The sequence below is a fragment of the Podarcis filfolensis genome (assembly GCF_964270895.1).
Source record: "Podarcis filfolensis genome assembly, chromosome: 13".
NCBI classification, from domain to species: domain Eukaryota; kingdom Metazoa; phylum Chordata; class Lepidosauria; order Squamata; family Lacertidae; genus Podarcis; species Podarcis filfolensis.
Window position 1 is genome coordinate 12,153,765 of NC_139615.1, and position 21,349 is coordinate 12,175,113.

At 44.7% G+C, this 21,349-nt stretch overlaps 1 protein-coding gene across 1 annotated transcript; it reads right to left on the bottom strand.

Moving 5' to 3' along the window:
- Positions 1-12,652: 12,652 nt before the first annotated feature.
- SDR39U1 (short chain dehydrogenase/reductase family 39U member 1) lies at positions 12,653-21,235 on the bottom strand. Its single transcript, XM_083581522.1, has 6 exons — positions 20,994-21,235; positions 16,863-16,969; positions 16,219-16,301; positions 15,774-15,895; positions 14,904-15,047; positions 12,653-14,259 (listed from the first exon to the last, which is right to left on the bottom strand). Exons 1-6 carry the CDS (start codon positions 21,007-21,009, stop codon positions 13,844-13,846), a joined length of 888 nt encoding a protein of 295 aa, XP_083437648.1. The 5' UTR covers positions 21,010-21,235; the 3' UTR covers positions 12,653-13,843.
- Between the last annotated feature and the right edge of the window lie 114 nt (positions 21,236-21,349).

Genomic DNA, 21,349 nt, shown 5'->3' on the forward strand with positions numbered 1-21,349 from the left:
GCTACCATCATGAGCACAAATCATCAAGAATGCACAATAAAAATAATGCCTGGATGGGCCCTTAATCGTGCTACTATTAACGAAGGGAGGCTTGTCCACAAGCCATACTTTCCTCCCTGCTGTTGATAGATCCAAAATCAAAAAGTGACGAGAGAATAGTTCGCTGCCTCATCTACGATCTTGAGGCTAATACTTGACCAGAGTAAATTTAAGGAACCGCAGAAAGATGCGGAGGGAAGTCAAGGTATTATATGTAAGGATTGTTTTATTCTGTTTGAAATGTTTATTTGTTATAAATGAAAATTATAAATAAAAACCTTTAAAAAAAAAAAAGACAAGGAAACGGGAGCAATGTAGGAAATATGGAATGGCAGCCTAGGGGTGGGTAATCTGTGGCCCTCCAGATATTGTTTGGACTCCTGTTCCTGTCAACCCCAGCCAGCATAGCCAGTGATCAGGGATGATGGGATTTGTAGTCCAGTAATACCTGGAGGGTCAAAAGTTAACCACTCGTGGGACAGGCATTACACAGAAGGACAGAAGGATGTTTCCTCTGCCTCTTCTACCCCAATCCAGTGGGTCTAGAATTGAGGGTGCTTCCAGTCTCTTCTTCCTGTGAGCCAAGTAGGCAGTTCAGTCATTTGCTGACATGAAAAAGAGGAAGTTTTATTATTTGCTTATAGCAAAGGATGCCTCTGTTTATGACAAAGACATCTCACCGCCGGTTTCTTCGTTCCCTGAAACTTCCCCGTCCAAGATGGGCCGTCCTCATGGTGTTCAACATGTTTATCATGAGCGAGTGCATGCAAAGGGGGAAGCGTCAGTGTTACGAGTAATGAAAAGGGCTTGTGGAGGGATTAATGCAGAAGGCTTTTCATAAAACCGCAATAGAAGATGCAAAAGCCGTTTCATGAGCCTGGTGGACATCTTAGTCATAACAGATTTGTGAACGGAGGAAAGGAAATGTGTCCTATAAATGGGCCCGTAATTTTATTAGTTGTTTGCACAGGTGGTGCAGAAGGGAGGTTTTCTGGTGAAGAGGTGTTATGTGTTGTACAATACCTCCATAAGAAGCTGCCTTATACTGTGTCTGGCCAATCTAGGCCAGTATTGCTTGCCCAGGGAGACAGCGGCTGTTGAAGGTTTCAGCCAAAAGCTTCTCCCAGCCATGTCTGGAGTTGCTGGGACTTGAACCTGGGACTTCCTGCATGTAGTGAGAATATTTTATTGCAAGGACAAGCAAGAAATATTGGGTGGGTGCCATTGGAAAGTTTTTGAGCAATGCCCGGCATTAAAGATGAAAATGTGATTCAGTTATAAAGTGTGGGACTATATTCTTCACTCCCTGTGTTGTTGTTTTGATTAAAGATTTTTCAGTTACCAAAACACATACATGATACATCGTCTCTGTTTTCAGATAATGAAATCCTTCCTACAGATCAATTATATTTGATGTGAGACATTAATGTTGCAGGGATTGTAGGGAGTATATATAAACACACACAAAAACATTTTTATTTTTAATTCTCTATACAGAGCTGCCTTCAGATATCTTCGAAAGGTTGCACAGTTGCTGATCTCCTTAGATCAGGGGGTCTCATAACTCCATACCCTCCAACATTTCTCCGATGATATCCTAAGGAAAAGTGGGACATTCTGGGATCAAATCAGAAACTGGGATGACTTCTATAAATCTGGGAAAATAAGGACATTTGGAGGGCCTGTGTGGCCTCTCTAGTATTGTTGGGGAGACGGGTGCAATGGATCACATGAAGAAAATACTGATTTCATTTAAATAAATAAAAAAGCTCCAATACCAATTAATACCAGCATGAACGATCAGAATGGAAAGCCTTCTGAGATAATTTGTAAGAGGTGTGGTATAATCAAGTTTGGTTTTCAGTTATTATGGGGAAAAATAACACAAGATTAAGTTGGGGACAAGTTAAGGAACACACACACACACACACACACACATATATATATATATATATATACACACACACAAAATAATAACAATCTGACATTAAAAATAAATTAAAAATATGTAAATAATACTCACATTGGGTTGCATCCAATGCTGTACCTATTTAGAGCAGACCCATGAAGTTAATGGGCATGACTGACTTAGGTACATTAACTTTAATGGGTTCATTCTGAGTACAACTTAGCTGGATGTAGCTCATGGTTCCCGCAGGATAGGCTAATACTTGGTATGTTTAATAGTCCTTAAACCAGTGCCATTTTTCTAGGAAGAGTTGAGAATGGCAATGGTGCCCACCTGAGAGGTGTCGGAACTGAGTTCCGGCGAGTTCTGGTTGAAAAAAAAGCTGTCCCTTAAACTTTACAACTACAATGGCAGACCTACAATTTCAGACCTTTAAATTTCTGCCTTTTCACCGCCTGTTGATTGTGCTGTACAGCCTTTCTTTTCATATCAGATTCTCTTTTTTAAAAAAATCCCAAAAATAAGAAATCCCCCTGTCTGTTTCATCCCTCTTTTTTCTTCTATAAAGCAAGATCCAGAGAGCAATAATGTAAATAATATTGTATCAGCTGCCCGGTATAAATCCACGACTAATGCACAATTATTTTTTCAATGACATGTTGCAGAATGCAGCCACACACAAAGAAAACCCCACTAGCCTGGAGGGGCTATTAATACAGGCAAGATTTCATCCTTGCTTGAATTTTAAAACAAACAAAGAACCATCACATCATCTTCCTAGATTACAATTTTGGTCCAAGCAACAAAACAGAGGTGTATAGCCTCTCCCAACAACACCCAAATGCTCACTTGCTCTCTCACGCAGGAGGGATTGCATTTTGCAACGTGAGACACACACCACATACAATACAAAAATAAAAGTAAAATAGCAGCTCTCTGCCCCTACCTGGGTTAGGGGGCGCAAATTACTTGCCTTGCCCCGGGTGCTGACAACCCACGCTACGCCACTGGACACACACCACATACAATGCAAAAGTAAAAGTAAAATAATTGGCAACAAATATGCACTAACACCTCTGCTGGCACCCTGTAAAGTCATAAATCTGCTGTGGTTCCATCGTCTTAAGGGCCAGATAAATACACTTCAATGGCTGTTTGAGGAAAATAAAAATGGGGAAAGGTATTCCAAAACAACAACAAACCTATGGTTACATGAAACATACTCAATAAACACACAAGACATAACCGGCTGTACTTTTAAATAAATAAGGTATACTTCATAGTATCAAATTGTAGATTTCAACAGAAGTGTCTGTTCATAGAGTCCAATAATTCACATGAAGGGTTGTTACAGTTCCACAGAATCCTTCCACAAAGACAAGGTTTTCCGGAATATTAGCCTTGTTTCGCCATCCTAGGCTTCATCAGTAGTACAGGCTCATATGTAATATTACAGGATAGTGGATCTGATGAAGCCTAGGATGGCGAAACGAGGCTAATATTCCGGAAAACCTTGTCTTAGACTCTGTGAAAGGATTCTGTGGAACTGTAACAACTCTTCATGTGGATTATTGGACTCTATGAACAGACAGGTGGAATAGACACTTATACATGTGTGGACCTTATGCATGAACTGACTAGAGAATCAATTCCACTGGGTCTTCTGCTTTTTTCGTTGAACTTTATGAGACTTCCGTTGAAATCTACAATTTGATACTATGAAGTATACCTTATTTATTTAAAAGTACATCCGGTTACGTCTTGTGTGTTTATTGAAAGGTATTACAAGGCAAAGCTGATGTAATAAATGTGTGGTGACCATGGTGCCTATCTAATGAAATGAGTGGATGTCCTGTATCTATTATAGCGGGGGAGAAAGTGCAGCTCTATATTTGTAGATTAGCTGCTCACTTTCCTGCAAACACTCTGATTACAGCACCACTCTTTCTGAACCACAAAGAAGGTTGCCACAGCCAGGTTCCTCTCCCTTATGCCTTGTGATGGCCGTGTCTTCCATCACACAAGAATCGCCTGTGAAGTTATGTAGGAGAGAGTTCGTGAAGGCTGTCTTCAAATGTTGCCATAGAGTCCATATCCAGAGGCACCTTCTGAGCATTTACTCTCAAGATGTCTCCGGTAACCCAAAACAGTGCTTTCTCTCTTAAAGGGCAGGTTGACCAGGGCTTAATTTAGCTAGGAATATGTGATTTCTATTTGATTTCATTGCATTTATGTCTCTCCTTTCCTCCAAGAAGCTCAAGGTGGGGTATATTCAGCCTCATTCGATGTCCCCAAGTTCTGATATTATTACACCATGCATAATACTATAAAGTAGGGACGCGGGTGGCACTGTGGTCTAAACCACTGAGCCTTGGGCTTGCTGATCAAAAGGTCGGTGGTTCAAATCCCCGCAACGGGGTGAGCTCCCGTTGCTCGGTCCCAGCTCCTGCCAACCTAGCAGTTCGAAAGCACCTCAAAGTGCAAGTAGATAAATAGGTACCGCTCCGGCAGGAAGGTAAATGGTGTTTCCGTGCACTGCTCTGGTTTCGCCAGAAGTGGCTTAGTAATGCTGGCCACATGACACAGAAAAACTGTCTGCAGACAAACGTCGGCTCCCTCGGCCAGTAAAGCGAGATGAGCGCTGGAACCCCAGAGTCATTTTTGACTGGACTTAACTGTCAGGGGTCCTTTACCTTAAAAAAAATTTTAAAATGCTATAAACCCCTATCATATCTCCTTCTAGTTGCCTTTCCCCTAAATTAAACAGCCCCATAGGTTGTGAGCTTTCTCCATATGGCAGTTGTTCTACCCTACTAATCGTTTTGGTAACCTTTTCCAGCGCTTCTTGACGTGGGAAGACCAGGACTTAGACACCCCTGACTTAAGAGAAGTTCTGCTGCATCAAATCCAGAATCTTGCTCAAAGTTCTTATGAAATGACCTCGTGTATTTCCTATGCTATTCTTTTGTTTTCTTTTCTTTTTTTAAAAAAATAATATTTATTAAAGTTTCAAAAAAATTACAAAAATAATTCTTTTGTTTTCTTTTTTTAATGAAGGAGGTGCAGGAAAACAAGTGGAACAACATGCCCAAGCCAAGAGAGCTGTAAAGAGAATAAGACCAGACAGGGATTTCTACAAAAAGTGCTGTCGAGCAGGCTGCACTACAGCTGAACTCCGTCTGTTGTGCGGATGAATAACATTTCACGTCTCTGTAGTCGGTGAAATAAACAAATAAATAAATAAATAAATAAATTTTTAAAATACCAATGTTTTTCTACAACAAACTGCTAAACCATGCATGGGCTCAAAATTTGTTGCCAGATTCCTGAATAAAGTTTTAATCTGTTGGTAGCCAAAATGATGCTGTTCCAGCTCACCCCAGCCCTAGTCAGCATGGCCAATTGTCAGTGGTGATGGGAGTTGTAGTTTAGAAGCATCTGGAGGATCCACATTCTCCAATCAGTTTCATGAAAGCATTAATTGATTGGCTGGTGTTAAGCTGGGCTGACCTGCTGTCAGAAAAGCCCTGCTGACGGTTATCAGAAGCTGTAATCCGAAGAGGGCAAGCGAATTGGCAACAATTAGTTTTATTGCTCGACAACCAGGGAGACAGCATCCACGCACAGGATTCGGATAAGTGAGTCAGTTGCAGAAGCTGAGTTTCTGGCCCCTCTTCCAGGGTGGTGTAGTGGTTAAGAGCGGTAGACTTGTAATCTGGGGAACCGGGTTCGTGTCTCTGCTCCTCCACATGCAGCTGCTGGGTGACCTTAGGCTAGTCACACTTCTTCGAAGTCTCTCAGCCCCACTCACCTCACAGAGTGTTTGCTGTGGGGAAGGAAGGGAAAAGGAGAATGTTAGCCACTTTGAGACTCCTTCAGGTAGTGATAAAGCGGGATATAAAATCCAAACTCTTCTTCTTCTTCTTCCCCCTATTTATGACTCCCTTTGTGCATTCTTCTGCTGCGACTCAGCTTTTCTTATTTGTTCCAGTCTTTTCTCAGCCCTACGTTCTGCGCTGAGAGAGGACGGGAAGCAGCTGAATCAGGACCGTATTGCAGAGCAAGGAGACACGGCCCCATCTCCTTCTCTATCAGCGCCTGTTGTTACAAGCCTCTCCCCTTCACCCCCACTCTCTGATGATGATTCCTCCCTGTCCCACCAGTCTGAACCTGGTTCAAAAACACCTTCCCCATGTGGTACCTCCTAGACCACTTTCTGCCACCACTCTTCCTCATCCAGCCAGTCTCTGACACCTGCCTACTTCAGGTGTAATAAAAAAATTAAGGTCTTATATATATAATAAATGTTCATAAATGTACCAACCAAGCATGTACATAGTTATGTGGACCACATGTCTGAAGCAGCACAGGAAGACTGTCCTGAAACCATTTTGACTCCCAAAGTGACCAAATGTTTTTCTGCAAGGAGGCAGGGGGTGAACCAACTGATGCCCAACGCTGAACTCTGCTGAACAGTGTTTCCTGATAACAACTACTGTTTCATTCAATTCTTCACCAGCCAATTAGTTCAACACTTGGAAGTAGAAAGACATGTGATTTCTTCCTTAACCAATCTTTTTTCGAATAGATATAATGAAAAATACTCTGGAACAGTGCTCATGCGATTATGTAGTCACTGTTGGCTGATGAAGAATTCAACAAAACAGTAGTTGCTATCCGGAAACACTGTTCAGCGGTGTTCAGAGTTGGGCATCAGAATTGGACATTTGCTGATTATACAAAGCTTCACAGCTTGCTCTCTGCCGGGTAAAGTCTGGCACCATGATTCATTTAAGGACTTTCAGAGACGTTCAGAGACTTCAGTTTGTTAGTATTGATGTTTTGTATTATTCCATAAAGTTTTTCACATTGTTATTGTTTCTGGCCATCGTGTTGCTTTTGATATTGCTGACTCATATTTTGCAACACAGGGGTTTGTTTGTTTACTCATCCGCTGATAGGCAGCAGACCCAAAGCTTGCCTTCTGCAGAGATTGAGTTGCAGTGTAAGCCATTCCCCCTAGGAAACTTGCTCACACAGCTCAGGTTTCTATTGGACCGGTGCGCCAGAGGTTCCCAACTCCTGCTGCAAATATAAGGAAGTTGTGGTGGATATGGGATGGGAAGCCAAGGAAGGGATCCAAGGAGGAACATGACCTAGTGAAATCAAATTAGAAATCCCATAAACTCTCGGGTGTTAAAATACTAAATGCCATTGGAGGTCAACTAGTGGCAAATCTCAACTCACTGACATTGGGTGCCATCAGGATGTCAAATACAAGCAGCAAATATTTGGTGGGCATTTCAAAAATATTCAGACATTTGGATACTGCCTGGCGCTAAAGAAGAAAATTATGAGTGAAGCTTTGGGAACAAATTCAATTCCGCCCTAACCTGTTGGACTATATTCTTCAGCCTCTGTATTAAACTTGCTTGTATGAACAGAGTCCATGTGTCCCCTGCTATTTCTGCTATTGCTTCCAGCAGGTGGCACTGCCATGCTGAAATGATTCAGCTTTTCCCCATGGAGGGCTAAAATTCCTGGCAGGATTTACCGTATTTTTCAGTGTATAAGACGCCCCCATGTATAAGACGGCCCCTATTTTTTTTAACCCCAAATTAAGACATTGTTTAGCTTTTGGGGGGTGGGGGAGGTCACTTCTGCCAATCGCTCACCCGCCTGCCTGCCACTGCCAATCGCTTGCCACAGCCACTGCTGACCGCACACCTCGCCGCAGCCGCCAATATCCTGCTGGCCTTGCTACAACCACCAATCGCCTGCCCAATCGCCGCTGCCAATCTCCTGCTTGCTGCTGCCATTAATCACATGACCCCCCCCCCCCCGCATTCACTATCCGGGTATAAGATGACAGCCAATTTTTGCCTCTTTTTTTTTTTTTTAGCCAAAAACATAGTCTTATACACGGAAAAAATACGGTAATCATCTCTGGGTGTCCTTCAAAGGTTTCAGACAACACAAGGCTGTTGACTGGAAGTAGCTAACATCAGCTAAATGTGGGGTGTTCGGTTTTCTGGATTCTTACTGTGTCAGTTGGCTACCGGGGTCAGCCCAAGGATGGACAATGGCAAGGCCAGAGCCTATGCTCGATTTAAACAAACTTTGGTTCACGGCCTCTGCTAATGAATGGCAAAAAAACCCCAAATACAGTGGTACCTCGGGTTACATACGCTTCAAGTTACATACGCTTCAGGTTACACACTCCGCTAACCCAGAAATAGTGCTTCAGGTTAAGAACTTTGCTTCAGGATAAGAACAGAAATTGGGCTCCAGCGGCGCAGCAGCAGCAGGAAAAATTAGCTAAAGTAGTGCTTCAGGTTAAGAACAGTTTCAGGTTAAGAACGGACCTCTGGAATGAATTAAGTACATAACCCGAGGTACCACTGTACTAAATTTTAGGTTTACATAATTGGTTAAAAATGAATAAAAGAAACAGGGGAAACTGACTCCAACAGGGCAATTTTTTGCACAGGAAGCCAATGTTGTCGGGGTAATATTGGGATATATCTAAAGTAGTATAAGGAACTGGGCTCCTGATTGCCAAGCAAGGCTCAGCTTGGCAGAGGGAAAACATGCCTTGAAATCGGTACTATTCTTTTTAAAAAATGGGAAGTGCTGGTAAAGACTTGAGATATAGTCACGTTTGGTTTTTAGTTTATTATCAAAAAAAGTAACACAAGTGGTAAAATTGAGTTGGGCAAGTGAAGTAAGATATTTTTCTGTTTTTGAAAGACTCACATATATATGCTAGCCCGATTCAGAGCAGCCCCATGAAATAAATGGGCATGACTGACTTAGGTCCAATAATTTCTATGCGGTCACTCGGAACAAAACTTAGCTGGAGACAACTCTTGATTCCTACAAGATATGCTAATATGTTCGTTGTTCCTTGAATTGTACGGTACAGCTGCAATTATTAATTATTTCTCTACTTATATTTACTTATTAAATCATTTCAAGAGGTGGGGAAATATTTGTGTGTGTCTTGTACATCCAATGCTGACACACGCTATTTATTTATTTAAGAAATGCTATGAAACGCTTAATTTTCAAAAAAATCTCCACATCACGGACGTGAAACAGAGACATGAATTATCCAATAGAATACATGTAAAATCAACATAATTTCCAAGCAATTACACATGACTGAACTGTGTGCCCATATAGACTTGTTGATATTGATATATCAAGTGGAGGCCACTTAAAATATATAATAAAGTACCTGCCCAAGGTTGAACGGCAGGACGTCCCAAAAGATGGGCTTCCACGCAAGATCGACTTCCCATGGAGCAACATGACGTGGCACTTGCAAAAGGACATGTTCAGCTGACCAAAGAGCTTCAATGTGCACATAAGGAACACGGTGATCCCTTAAGGAATCTGGGTCCAAGCTGCTAAGAGATTCGTGTACTAATGATAAACACTTGGAATTTGGCCCAGGGTGTGTGTGTGTGTGTGTGTGTGTGTGTGTGTGTGTGTACACACACCAAACCCAAGGCCTATCCGACTTGGGCCCAACATTGGGGATCCAAAAACTGCCCGGCAGTGCTGGCATTCGCCAGAGGTGGCGGGGGATGGCGGCCCCCTCAATATTGGCGGGGAGGCTCAGCCCCTTGCCTCAAATTATTGAGGGGCCTGAAACCCCTTGCATTCCCTATACCCGGCGCCCCCGGGCCCATCTTGTCCGGTGTCCTGTTCTCACAATGGTCCTCAGGGCCTGAGTGCAACAGTGCAGTCCACCTTTGAGATTTCAGCAACTGCTGTGCAGCAGAGGTAAAAAAAACCTCGCTGTCTGCACCGGCTCCCAATTAGCTTCTGTGCCCAATTCAAAGTGCCGGTTTTGACCCACAAAGCCTTAAGATGGCTCAGGACTGCAGTGCCTCAAGAACCGCCCATCTTCCAGACTCTGCGTTCATCGTCTGAGGCCCTCCTTCGTCTGCCTCCTCCTCAAGCGGTCCGAATGCTGGCAACATGAGAACAGAGCCTTCTCTGTAGTGTCTCCCCGTCTGTGGAATACTCTCCCCAGAGAAGCTCGCCTGGCGCCTTCATTATCTATTTTTAGGTGCCAGACGAAAGTCTTCCTCTTCATCCAGGCCTTGGGCTGATTAATATTCTATAGCCTTTTAAATGTGTCTGTGGGAAGGTAGGGGGGCATTGTTTTGCTGTTTCGTTTTACTTATTTACTTGTTTTTATCCTGTGATTTATTCTGTGAACCATCCTGGCATTTTACGATGAAGAGTGGCATATAAATCTAATAAATAAATAAAGTAGTTGCTGTGGCTAGTAGCTACTAATAACTTTAGCCTCCCTAAATTTGGCTAATTCTCTTTTAAAGCTATCCAGGTTAGAGCCATCACCAGTTTGTTTGGAGGGAGCGATTTCCATAGGTTTAATTATGGGCTGGTTGAAGAAGTACTTTCTTTTGTCCATCCCAGATATTCCAACATGCAGCTTCTCCAAGTTCTAGTATTATGAGGGAGAATGAAAAGATTCTGCTCCTTCTCCTCACACCAGGCATAGCTTTTTATTGCCATGCATATAAGCCCCAGGTGCTGGAACCTTCTCCCATCCCCTTGATCAATTTCTGACCCCCTTTGTGAACCTTTTCCTGCTCTACAATATCCTTTTTTGAGGCAAAGCAATCAGAACCAGTCGCTCCTGACTTAAGAAGAGTTCTGCTGGACCAAATCCATCATCCCGTAACACAGTTCTTATGCAACAACCTCGTGTTTTTCTTAGGTGACAACAAAGAACATGACGAGCATCTCCCCCCTGGAGCATATGTGGAAGATGAGACAAAGCAGAGCACTTCTAGACAGAAAAAGATTGAACAGGTCCTCTCCCAAACATGGGAGAGGTTGTACTGGTCGGCTGTACTGCAGATGATCTCAAGCAGCAGTGCAAATAGCCTGTGCCCTATCACCCAATGGCGTGAAAAATAAAATTATTGTTGATTTCTAGAACCAACCGCTACACCATATATGGGTTCTAAATTTGCTGCCGTGTTGCTGAATAAAATTTTAATCCAGGAGCAGCCAAAATGGTGCCCTCTGGCTATTGCTGAACCCAAACTAACCAGCTGGCATGGCCAATGAGCAGCAATGTTGGGAATTGTAGTTCAGCATCTCAAGGGTCACCCGTTTGCCTCATTCAATCAGTCTCAGTCAATGAAAGCTGTAATGATTTTAGGGGTTGCTCGTGCGTAAGTTACCGCCACTCTAGGCTAGGTTGCCTGGTTAAACCTTTTCTGTCTGGACAGCCATTCACTTTGTGGCTGTTCAGTCGCTAGCAGAATCCGTCAGTGGGCGTTTCTTGAACCTCTTCCAGCAAAGAAGTTCTTTGACGCCAAGTCTCCGCCTACTCTCCCTGCGCGGAAGTCTTCTGCGCAGGGTGGGTGTGGGCAGCGGAGGATCCGTGCTCTCCTCGCTGGTCTCCTGCGAGGAGTCCTGGAGCCCCCTCTCCGCTTCCCCCATCGGCCCCCCTTTATCCCTGGTGTTACGCTGATTTCCTTCCCCAGCCGAAGAGCTGCCTCTCTCCCTGCTGGGCCCTTCTCCAGCATCGCTGTGGAGCCTTGCCTCCTCCTCTAGCTCCGATGGCAGTTCCCTGACAAAAGCTTTAGTTGTTTAATCATTGTGCGTCAACCTTAATCAGTAAAACGAAAAACGTACGGGCTTGCTTGTGTTTTTTGTGTGGCTATTCTGGTCCTTGTGTGATTGAAATAGGTGATGAAGATCATCTATTACGTATATATATATTGGAGAATGGTGCATCTGTCTGTCTGTTCTCTGTGTTTGGGCACCTCTTGAGATATTGTCATCATATTTATCACAAGAGTTTCCAAGATGGAGGTAGCACTCTTCATCAATGTTTGGTCAGCGACCACCATTTTGAATCAAGATGGAAGACCAAAATGTAAGTTTGGTGTGACTTACCTGTTTTTTTCTTTTGGCGTTGGTTCAGTCACATCTCAAGATATCTTCGCCAAATTTGGCAAGGGAGTTCCCAACATGGGGCAGCAGATTTCGTTGTCATTTGGACACTGGACACCATTTTGAATCAAGATGGCAGACAAACATTGCTTTGATGTAACTTTGTCTATTTTTTGTCACAGATTTGGCTGCCTCTTGAGACACCACTGCAAAATGTGGCACAAGGGTTCCTGAGGTGAGGGTGGGGTGGGAAGCTGTACATTGACGTCTGGGTGCAGGTGCCATTTTGAATCCAGATGGCAAACTGAAATGTGGCTTGGCAGGACTTTATCCATTTTTTGACACAGGTTCGGCCACCTCTCAAGAGAGTCTCACAAAACTGGGCCCAAGGGTTACTGGGGTGAGGGCACCAGTCATCATCCCTGTTTGAATGCCAGGCATCATTCTGAATCAAGATGGCAGACCAAGACATGACTGTGGATTGGGTCCCAGGCAGGATCATCAGTTAGGTCACAGCCGAGTGGTTTAACTTCTGCTTTGTTTGCAAAAGTTCCCAGGTTCAATACCTGGCTGCTCCAGGGAAGGTTAGGAAACACTCCATTTCTGAAATCCTGGAGGGCTGTTTCCAGTCAATGTAAACAGTCCAGAGCAAGATGGACCAACTGTCTGACTCAACATTAGGCAGAAAGTGCGACAGACTTTCCACTCAAGAACAAACAACAGTGCCAACAAATCCCCTTTCCACAATGCTATTTTAACTACCAGCAGCTTTTATTCTTACAAAAGAAAACAAATTTTATGTTTGTGCATGTTCGCACACACACCCTGAGTAAGTGGCTGTGCCTTTTGTCATTTGAACCCCCTCTTGCCAAAGGAAACAGGCACTTAAAGCCTTTGATTGGCTTATTACAATGTGCACACACACACGCACAAATCTGGGGGAACCTTAACGACTTAACAAAAGCGTCGGCAACAATCCGTATTTAAGGTGCCCACGAGCTTCTTTTTCCTGTGTGCGTTGTCAGCAAAAACTAACAGAACCGAAACTTAATAAAGCAGCAGAGTGCGAGGAAACCAGCAGATTTTATCTACCAAGGAATTACCGTATTTTTCGCTCCATAAGACGCACTTGACCATAAGATGTGCCTAGTTTTTAGAAGAGGAAAACAAGAAAAAAAAATATTCTGAACGAAACAGTGGATGTATGATTTTTGTGGTTCATGCTGTGGCCACAGACATGTGATCTGATGGTGAATTTGGGGTGACCCAATGCAAAAATCCTGAGGATCCATGTGGATCCGTGCTTTGTAACCACATTTTTGCGCCATTGTGGCCCCATGAAACAGTGGGTGCATGATTTTTTGGGTGCAGGCTGTAGCCATGGACATGCTATGTTATCTGATGGTGAATTTGGGGTGACCCAATCTAAAAATACTGAGGATCCATGGGCTTTTGCCTCCCCTCTCCCAGGCAGCCTCTGCTAGCATCCCTTATCTCTCTTCCGATCCCACCGATCAGCTGTTTCCTTTGAACACTCCCTTCCCTCTTGTTTGCCTTAGTGTAGTGTCTTTTCCTTAGCTGGAGCAGTTTTTTGCTCCTTGTTTTCTTCTAATTTCTCTCCTTATTGCTTTAGTCTTCCTATTTCCCCCCTTTGCATGTTTGCTGTCTTTACCTCCTCCCTCCCAGGCAGCCTCCTTTATCTCTAGTGTCCCTTATCTCTCTCCCCAATCGGCAAACGATCAGCGGCTTTGTTTCAACACCCACTTCCCTCTTTCAAAAAAAAAAAAAAAGCATGATCTGCTTTTTGCCCCTGGGCAATTTGGCTTCAGGGACCATGCATTCGCTCCATAAGACGCACAGACACTTGCACTTACTTTTTAGGAAGAAAAAAGTGCATCTTATTGAGCGAAAAATACGGTACTACTACTAGACACACTTTTTCCTGGGTCAGGTTAAAATATTCTGGAGGGCAGAGGGAAGATCAGGGAACGCAAAGCGGTAGTTGCTCTCCAGAGTCTGTTTGGGTATCACGCGCTGTCCTTCAAGCAGCATGACACTCCGCTCAGGGCCAAAGATGGCTGACACAGCAAAGCTTGGCAGAGGCAAGAAGGCAGGCCGCTGGAGGGCCGACCCCATAGCCCGGGCGAAGTCCCCATTGGTGGTGGTAACGGCGGATGGTGCAACGCCATTCAGGATCCCCCGGACATCCTCCCGCTCCAGCGCATGGGCCAGGATGCCTACCAAATCGGCCACATGGATCCAGGGAAAAGGCTGGCGGCCAGAAGCGATGGGGCCTCCCAGGCCAAGGCGAAAGGGCCACAACATCTGGGCAACAGCCCCGCCCTCTCTGCCCAGCACCACACCTGGAGGCAAAGAGACGGAGAACAAATAAAAATTATTGCTCAGGGAGTGCAAGCTTACTGGCAAAAGGCAAACACTTATAGGGAAGCCATGCAGGTGAGTTGCACAGGGTTATAGCTTGTACAAGCTTATACAGAAGCATCTCCTGGGCTTGGCTTTACACAGGTCTGGAAGTTAAATCACACTCACAGTGAACAAAGAGGAAAAGCGTGCTGGCCCTATCGGAGCCAGATGGCTGATTCAGCGAGAAGAGCAGGATGCTTACCCTTCCCATCTGCCTCGAGTGTACAATCATTCGTGGCACATCCTTAATAGAATCTGGGAAAGGGGAATGGTGGTTTTGGTGGAGTTCCCATGTGGTCTCAAGCCTGTGGCTTCAGTGGGATCGCTGCAAATCATGCCTTTAGACCACAGTTCTTACAGCTGAATTGGGGCACAGGAGCCTGTAAGCACCTGCTACTCTCACCCACATTGTATGAAGGAATATCAGCCTCAAGAGTCAGACACACAGACACTGAGGCTGTGAGAGCTTTGATCTCACCCTCGGTCTCTCATGTCTCTGGGCTTTCACATGCCACATCCAAGCTGACCCCATGTCTCCAAAGATGCCCTTTTCTCCATTGTCGGCCCTTACCCCCCAACTTACCAGATCTCACTACCACCTGGCGTGTGGCGTCACCGGGGATTTTCGCTGCTGCCTCCCAACGGGTCACCAGGCGAGAAAAGAAATCAAAGTCTCCGCCAGGACTCTCTTCTGTGTATTCAGTGGTGGGGCTGGGTTTGTAGTACCCTGAGGTTGGGACACACCTTTTACCAATAGTGTGACTTATCTTATACCCGGATTTTACCTAACTAGCCAACCCTGAATAATTATGTCACAAGAAACCTGTATTAAGGCTTCCTAAATTCCCCAACTGCTTTTAACTTTGGAAGTGACAATCCTAAAGGGCCCTTTTGTTTCCTTTTATTTCTTTTCCAGTTTCATGTCTTTCTCTTAGGCTTCTATCTCTCTGACACATCCTTCACTTAAGCCCTTCTAAAAATCACTTTAAATCCTTGGTAAGCCCACTCTGCCTTTAGCCAGCTCTGGATTTCCTGCCCTCATGGGACCTCCCAGGTTCCCTGCGTATGTGTTCCCCCACTGCCAACAGCACACCACCCCTCCTTGTCCCCAGGTCCTGTGAGGAGTTATTCTTCACCCCCTTACATAACCTATATTCTCAGTCGGTCATTCTACTGTTGACACCTTCACCTGAGCACACATAATGTTTGTGGGCATTCCATAGCATCCCTAACATTGAAACAGACTGCAGCCTGCATCCTTCCTCAGACTTCTAAGTGTTGGCATACCATTTTCTTTTCATATTTGTAAAATTGCTTGTGGAGTCATAGGACACTGCATGTTCACAAGCTCCCAAGATTCAGGGAATGCACTCTGTCCCCACAGTTATTTCACTACCAGCAACCACCAAGTGGATAGCGAAGCTACAGTTTTAGCTAGCATGGAGGTAAATACCTACGCCGGTGACAAGGATCCAGGCAGAAGGGGGGTGCTCAGCTCCTGCAATGGCTTTCGCCAAAGTATTTGTGGTCTCTATCCGACTGGCAACCACTTCCTGGCGGAAGGACTCATTCCACCTGCAGCATTGGAAGAAACTACCCTTGTATCTCTATACATAACGGCTTTTACACAAATCTCCAAGCAGCTTGCTAATTTTTTGTTCCACATGTGGCCCACAGTCTGGACCACCCTGAGTGGGAGCAATCCCTTTCACCCTCCACCGATCAGGTGGAATTGATTCTGTCCACTAGACCTCTGACAACTGTCCCTTGGACCTGCCCTGTCAACCGCTTGTTCCTTCCCCTCGGCTCAGCTTTGATACTACAGCTAAGAATACAGGTATCAGGATCAGATGCAAAGTCGTATTAATCACCCTGAGTGATCTCGTCCAGGGACCTACCTACGTAGGGGGTTAAGGACATTTTCTCCAGCTAGGTTGACCACACCTTCACAAGGAGGGAGCCCCAAGCGGGAAACTTCATCCTAGGAGGAGGAGGAATGTGTAGCATTAGTCTCTCCAGCTACAAGCACCTCCCCTGCCACTCAAATTTGCCCATCCCACTCCTGATTGGTTCTCTCTACCGATATGCAACTCGGCATCCAGGGGTAGGAGTGAAACTGTCTTTTCTGTTTTGTTCTACTGGCCCCAATACTTTACAGCTACCTAGCATGTGTGTGTCTGGAATAGGATGTGGCCTCGGGAGAAACCCAAGGGCCTAACAGAGAACCTCATAGGGCCACATTTGGGCTTCTGGCCTGAGGTACCCACCCTTAAGTTAAAAGAACAACAAACGGCTAATTGTGGCTCCCCTCCTACCGCCTCTCTGAAGCCTGTTCTGGAGGCCACTTGTAATTTGGCAGTGTAATTTGTGCCTTTTAGGTCATGTCCAGTGTGCCGGCATGTGGCCCCTGGAGGAGTTGGAAGGTGGTGGTGTGGCCCTCGGGGCTGAAAAGGGTTAGCCACCCCCAGGTTAAAAGCACAGCAGCAGAGCCAGGGAATTGTGGAAATTCTGCACATGCTTAAAATAATCCCTCATCACATACCCAGGTAATCTTCCCTTTTCCGGGATGGCGGGAAATCAGGGTGATATCATGCCCTCGGCTCCTCAGCAACTGGGTTAAGACTCTGCCAACAAATCCAGTCCCACCACCTAATTTCAATATGAAAAAAATGTAATTGCATTTTTTATATAAAGGATTTTATTTTTGTAAGTAATGGCTATATACAGAGAAATAATGGGACAGCTCACCAGGCAATCAGAGGAAAAGTAGTGGGTGACACAAAAAATTACCCCCTCCCAAATAATCAAGAGGCTTTACCTTTCAAACTGAGTAAGGCTGTAATCCCAACCCCATTTACCAAAGAGTAAGTCCCACTGAATTTAATAGGACCTGCTGCTGAGTAGATGTGCTTAGGAGTTAAAACAAACAAACAAACAAACAAATCCTGTAGCCAAGTCCTATGCATGTACAGAGTACCTTCCACCCTAAAAATAAACTTTTGATGATGATGATGATAATTTTGTTATTTATTCCCCAACCATCTGGCTGGGTTTCCCCCAGCCCCTCTGGGTGACTTGCAGCTTGTGAAATAGTGTGGGGATGCCTAGCATAAAGGGAATGTTCTACAGGACCTCACCCGACTTTATAAGATTACAGACGAATGCATTAGCTGTGTGAGTGATGCTTAATATCACTGAGAACCTGAGGCAAATCAATAGCCAGGTGGGCAATGGAGACATTTCACTGCAGAATCATAGAGTTGGAAGGGACCCAAGGGTCATCTAGTCCAACATGTCTGCACATACCCCATGCAATGTTTCTGTTTCAGGCAGACCAGAACTAAAAGAAACCTTCTTCTACAACCAAGCTTTGGACTTTAACTAATTGTGACCTTTTTGAAGTGGGTGAGATGCATTTCTTTTTCCTCTTGGTTTTAATGTATCTATTGTATGGGGGTGGTGTGGAGGGTGTTGTCTGCTTGTTTCCTTCACTGTAAATCCCTTTGGCCAACTAACAAATTTAATACATAAATAATAAGTTAGGCAGAAAGGTAACTGTGTCCCTTTCATTCCTTCAGAACCTGGGTAGAAAAGGTGGTAGCCTCTAGCGACTTCCGGGGTGGCGTCATCGGCAATGGCGGACTCCCTCTGAACTGGAGGGACCAGCTCCGCGCGAAATGGGTCGTTCCCGCTACGGCGAAGCGGGGACCCATTAAAAAATCACAGGCGGATGAAGCCTGTGACCATGGGACTCGGCGGGCACCCTTAGCGCCCCCCAAACCGCAAAGGAACCCATTAACGGGCTCCGAAGCGAAGAGGGGGAAGTGGCGCGGTGCCGTGAGTCAACTGCTTTTTCCGCGGAGCCGCATAGCCGTTGCCGGAGAGCGCTGCCTTTTTCCTGGGACAATTTGGCATCTAAAGAATCACCCGTGAGTACTTAAATTTTGAACAACTGGACTCTAAATAAGGACTGGCTAGTAGAGAGGAATTGGACTCAAAATTTACTTCAATTTGGTACTGAAACGGGAAGGTCTAAACAGGAAGTCAGCCTTCCGTTTCTTTGTAGTCAGAATAAAGCAAAGACAACGTAAACTAGAGCTTAGAAAATTACTTAAAGGATTGGCTTTCATCATTTAAAATCGTGGAACCCCCCCTTCGGTAGCAGGAGAAGAAGGGGGATCTCTTTTTGGACTGTTTAAACCTGCAGAAGTGAGTTTAAATTAAAGTAACTTTCCACCGTCCTGATCCTGGAGCGGAGTGTCAGGACTGACGTTTGAAGCTCATTGACCAGAGACAAATGTTTTTGACAGACAACTAAAAGAAAAGTAATATTGTGATTCCATTGTTTCCTTTCGCATTTCAAAGGAACAAATATTGACAGAATATCTTAAAAAAGAAACTTTGTTGCTATTGTTCTGAGAATAAAGAATAAACAGAAGTTTTCCCCCTAGAGGGAGACTGTGAAACTGTAACTAATTTCAGGAGCTTGCAGCTGCCACAGATTACAATCGTGGGAAAGGACTTGTGACCTTGTAGGACAATGTTTTCAGAAGCTCTGTTGGGTGCTTTCTGTAAAATAAATGCCCTATTGGATCAGTTAAGCCAGAAGACGGATTTGATGACTAATGCGGCCAGAATTTTTGAACTGGCAGCAGGAAACTACATGGAGCCTACCCAGGAATTAAAACAGGAGTGTGCTATGACAGCACAGATGAGAGAAGAGGATGCTGTTGAATCCTGGGTGCCAGAAACGGAGGAAGTTGCGGCCCTGCAGGAACATGAGCCTTTGGATCTGATAAATGAATTTGGAAGAAACCAGATTTGGAAGGATAAAGTTTGGTTTGGTTTGGAAATGGGGGGTTGGATTGACCCTCCTATGCAGGGATGTTTGGACTTTCTGAGTCTGGTAATGGGCCGTCAGATGTTTGGAGTTGTGGGGGCTCTTAATTTTGGAGGGAATCTGAAACAGGTGTTTAAATACCACATGGAGTTTAGTCTGGACTATGGAAATAGGGCTGATTTGCTGAAAAGGGTCAAAAACATTACTAAGCCGGAGTTCCCACGAGTGAAAGGAAAACATGAAGAAGAGTCGTGGAAGGGACATGGAAGAGACTTGAGAGCCTCGGATATAAGGATACCAGGTTAATGCGCTAGATCAATGGGACAAAAAGGACTGACAAAATCCAGGACCAGGAGGAAGGGACGTTGGATGAAGATTGGATTGTCTTACCTTTTTTTTATCATTAGGACTGTTTTAAAATAATTGATGAATGTTAGAAGAATGTTGAAATGGAACTACTTGGTTCTAGTAAAAATGTTTAAAGAATTAGGCTAATGATATGGTTATGAGAAGTTGGTAAAAATAAGATTTAAGTTTTAAGTTTTAAGGTTTGCTATAAGACAAGATGAAAATAGATTAAGGTAATGTAAGGACAAAATATTATGAACTATGGAAAGGATTTGCTGTGATAATTATTAACCAGGATACAAGAAAAGGGGAGGAGGAGGAGGTCAAAGAAAGAAGGTAATGAAAGTTAAAAATTTGAGAAGGATGGATGTATTTTTTTCTTTCTATTTTTCTGTTTTGTCTTTTTTCTTGTTTTTTCTCTTTTTTATAATTTTTTTAAAAAATCTTTAATAAATATTATTTTTTTTAAAAAAGAAAAGGTGGTAGCCTCTAAAACAAGCATTGCAGGTGGAAGACGCTATTGTTCCTCGCTTGCCAGGTAAAGACACTTGCCCTTTATTTAGGCGGCACGGCTTTGGTGAAATCGTCAAGAGCTCTGGGCATGGGGCTGTGGGTTCAGATCTCCACTCAGCCAGGGTGTTGTCATGGGCCAGAAGTTGTATTTTGGACTATCCTATTTTGCAAAGATGCTGTGAGAAAGAGGACCATGTCCACCACCTTGAGCTCTTTGGAAAAAGTATAACGATAAATTAAACAGCCAGATCATAGAACTGTAGAATTGGAAGGGCCATTTAGTCCATGGGTAGGCAAACTAAGGCCCAGGGGCTGGATCTGGCCCAATCGCCTTCTAAATCCGGCCCATGGACAGTCTGGGAATCAGCGTGTTTTCACATGAGTAGAATGTGTCCTTTTATTAAAAATGCATCTCTGTGTTATTTGTGGGGCATAGGAATTCGTTCATATCCCCCCCCCAAAATATAGTCTGGTCCCCCACAAGGTCTGAGGGACAGTAGACCGGCCCCCTGCTGAAAAAGTTTGCTGACCCCTGATTTAGTCCAACCGCCTGCAATGCAGGAATCTCAGCTAAAGCATCCATGACAGATGGTCACCCAAGTTCTGCATAAAAACCAGCCAGGAAGGAGAGCCAGCAACATCCTGAGATAATGGACATGAAACCCACAGATTCTGCTCAGGGGTCTGCTCGCCTGCAGGAAGGATATGCTCTCCAGTGGCTCCCGTTTGGTGGTGCCCATGCCCCTGGACTCTGCTTGCCTGCAACTCAAAGCTGGCTGCAAATCACAACCTCCAAACAGCAACCCAACTCCCGGTTTCCTTTGCAACAAAAGCTAGCCAAACCTCTTTTGCATAATAATAATAATAATAATAATAATAATAATAATAAGAGTATAACAGTAACAGTAACAAGGTCTTCTGGACCACCCCCACCCACGCTCCCTTCCCCGCCCAGGCCCCTTCCTAACTCACCCACTAAGACTCTCATAGCTGAAGAAGTTGGCTGCGCACCCGTGCGGCGAGGAAAGACGCTGAACAAGCCCACGGATCAATCAAGCCCATAGAGACGGAGGAGAGGCAAGCGGCTAGACAAACGAGAAGCCCGGACTTCCGGCAAAGGCTCGCTTCCGAAAGGTAACCAAATGGTGCCGCTCTGCTCTTCGGAACCTCTATGGCGGCATCCGCGGAACGCGAGGGAAGCGGATTAATGTCGACCCGGAAGAGTGGAGGGCTTGTGTGTCTAGCGACCTTTTCCTTTTCTCTATATCCTGGGGGGGGGGGGGCGAAGCGTGCACGCACACGTATGCAAAGCAAATTATTTTTACTAT

Excerpts from the sequence above, each read along its gene's own strand:
- SDR39U1 (XM_083581522.1), bottom strand. Across the intron at positions 15,048-15,773 it reads GATCCTTGTCACCGGCGTAG|GGTACTACAAACCCAGCCCC; the intron begins GTATTTACCTCC and ends TCCCAACCTCAG. Across the intron at positions 14,260-14,903 it reads CCAGGTGGTAGTGAGATCTG|GTGTGGTGCTGGGCAGAGAG; the intron begins GTAAGTTGGGGG and ends CTTTGCCTCCAG.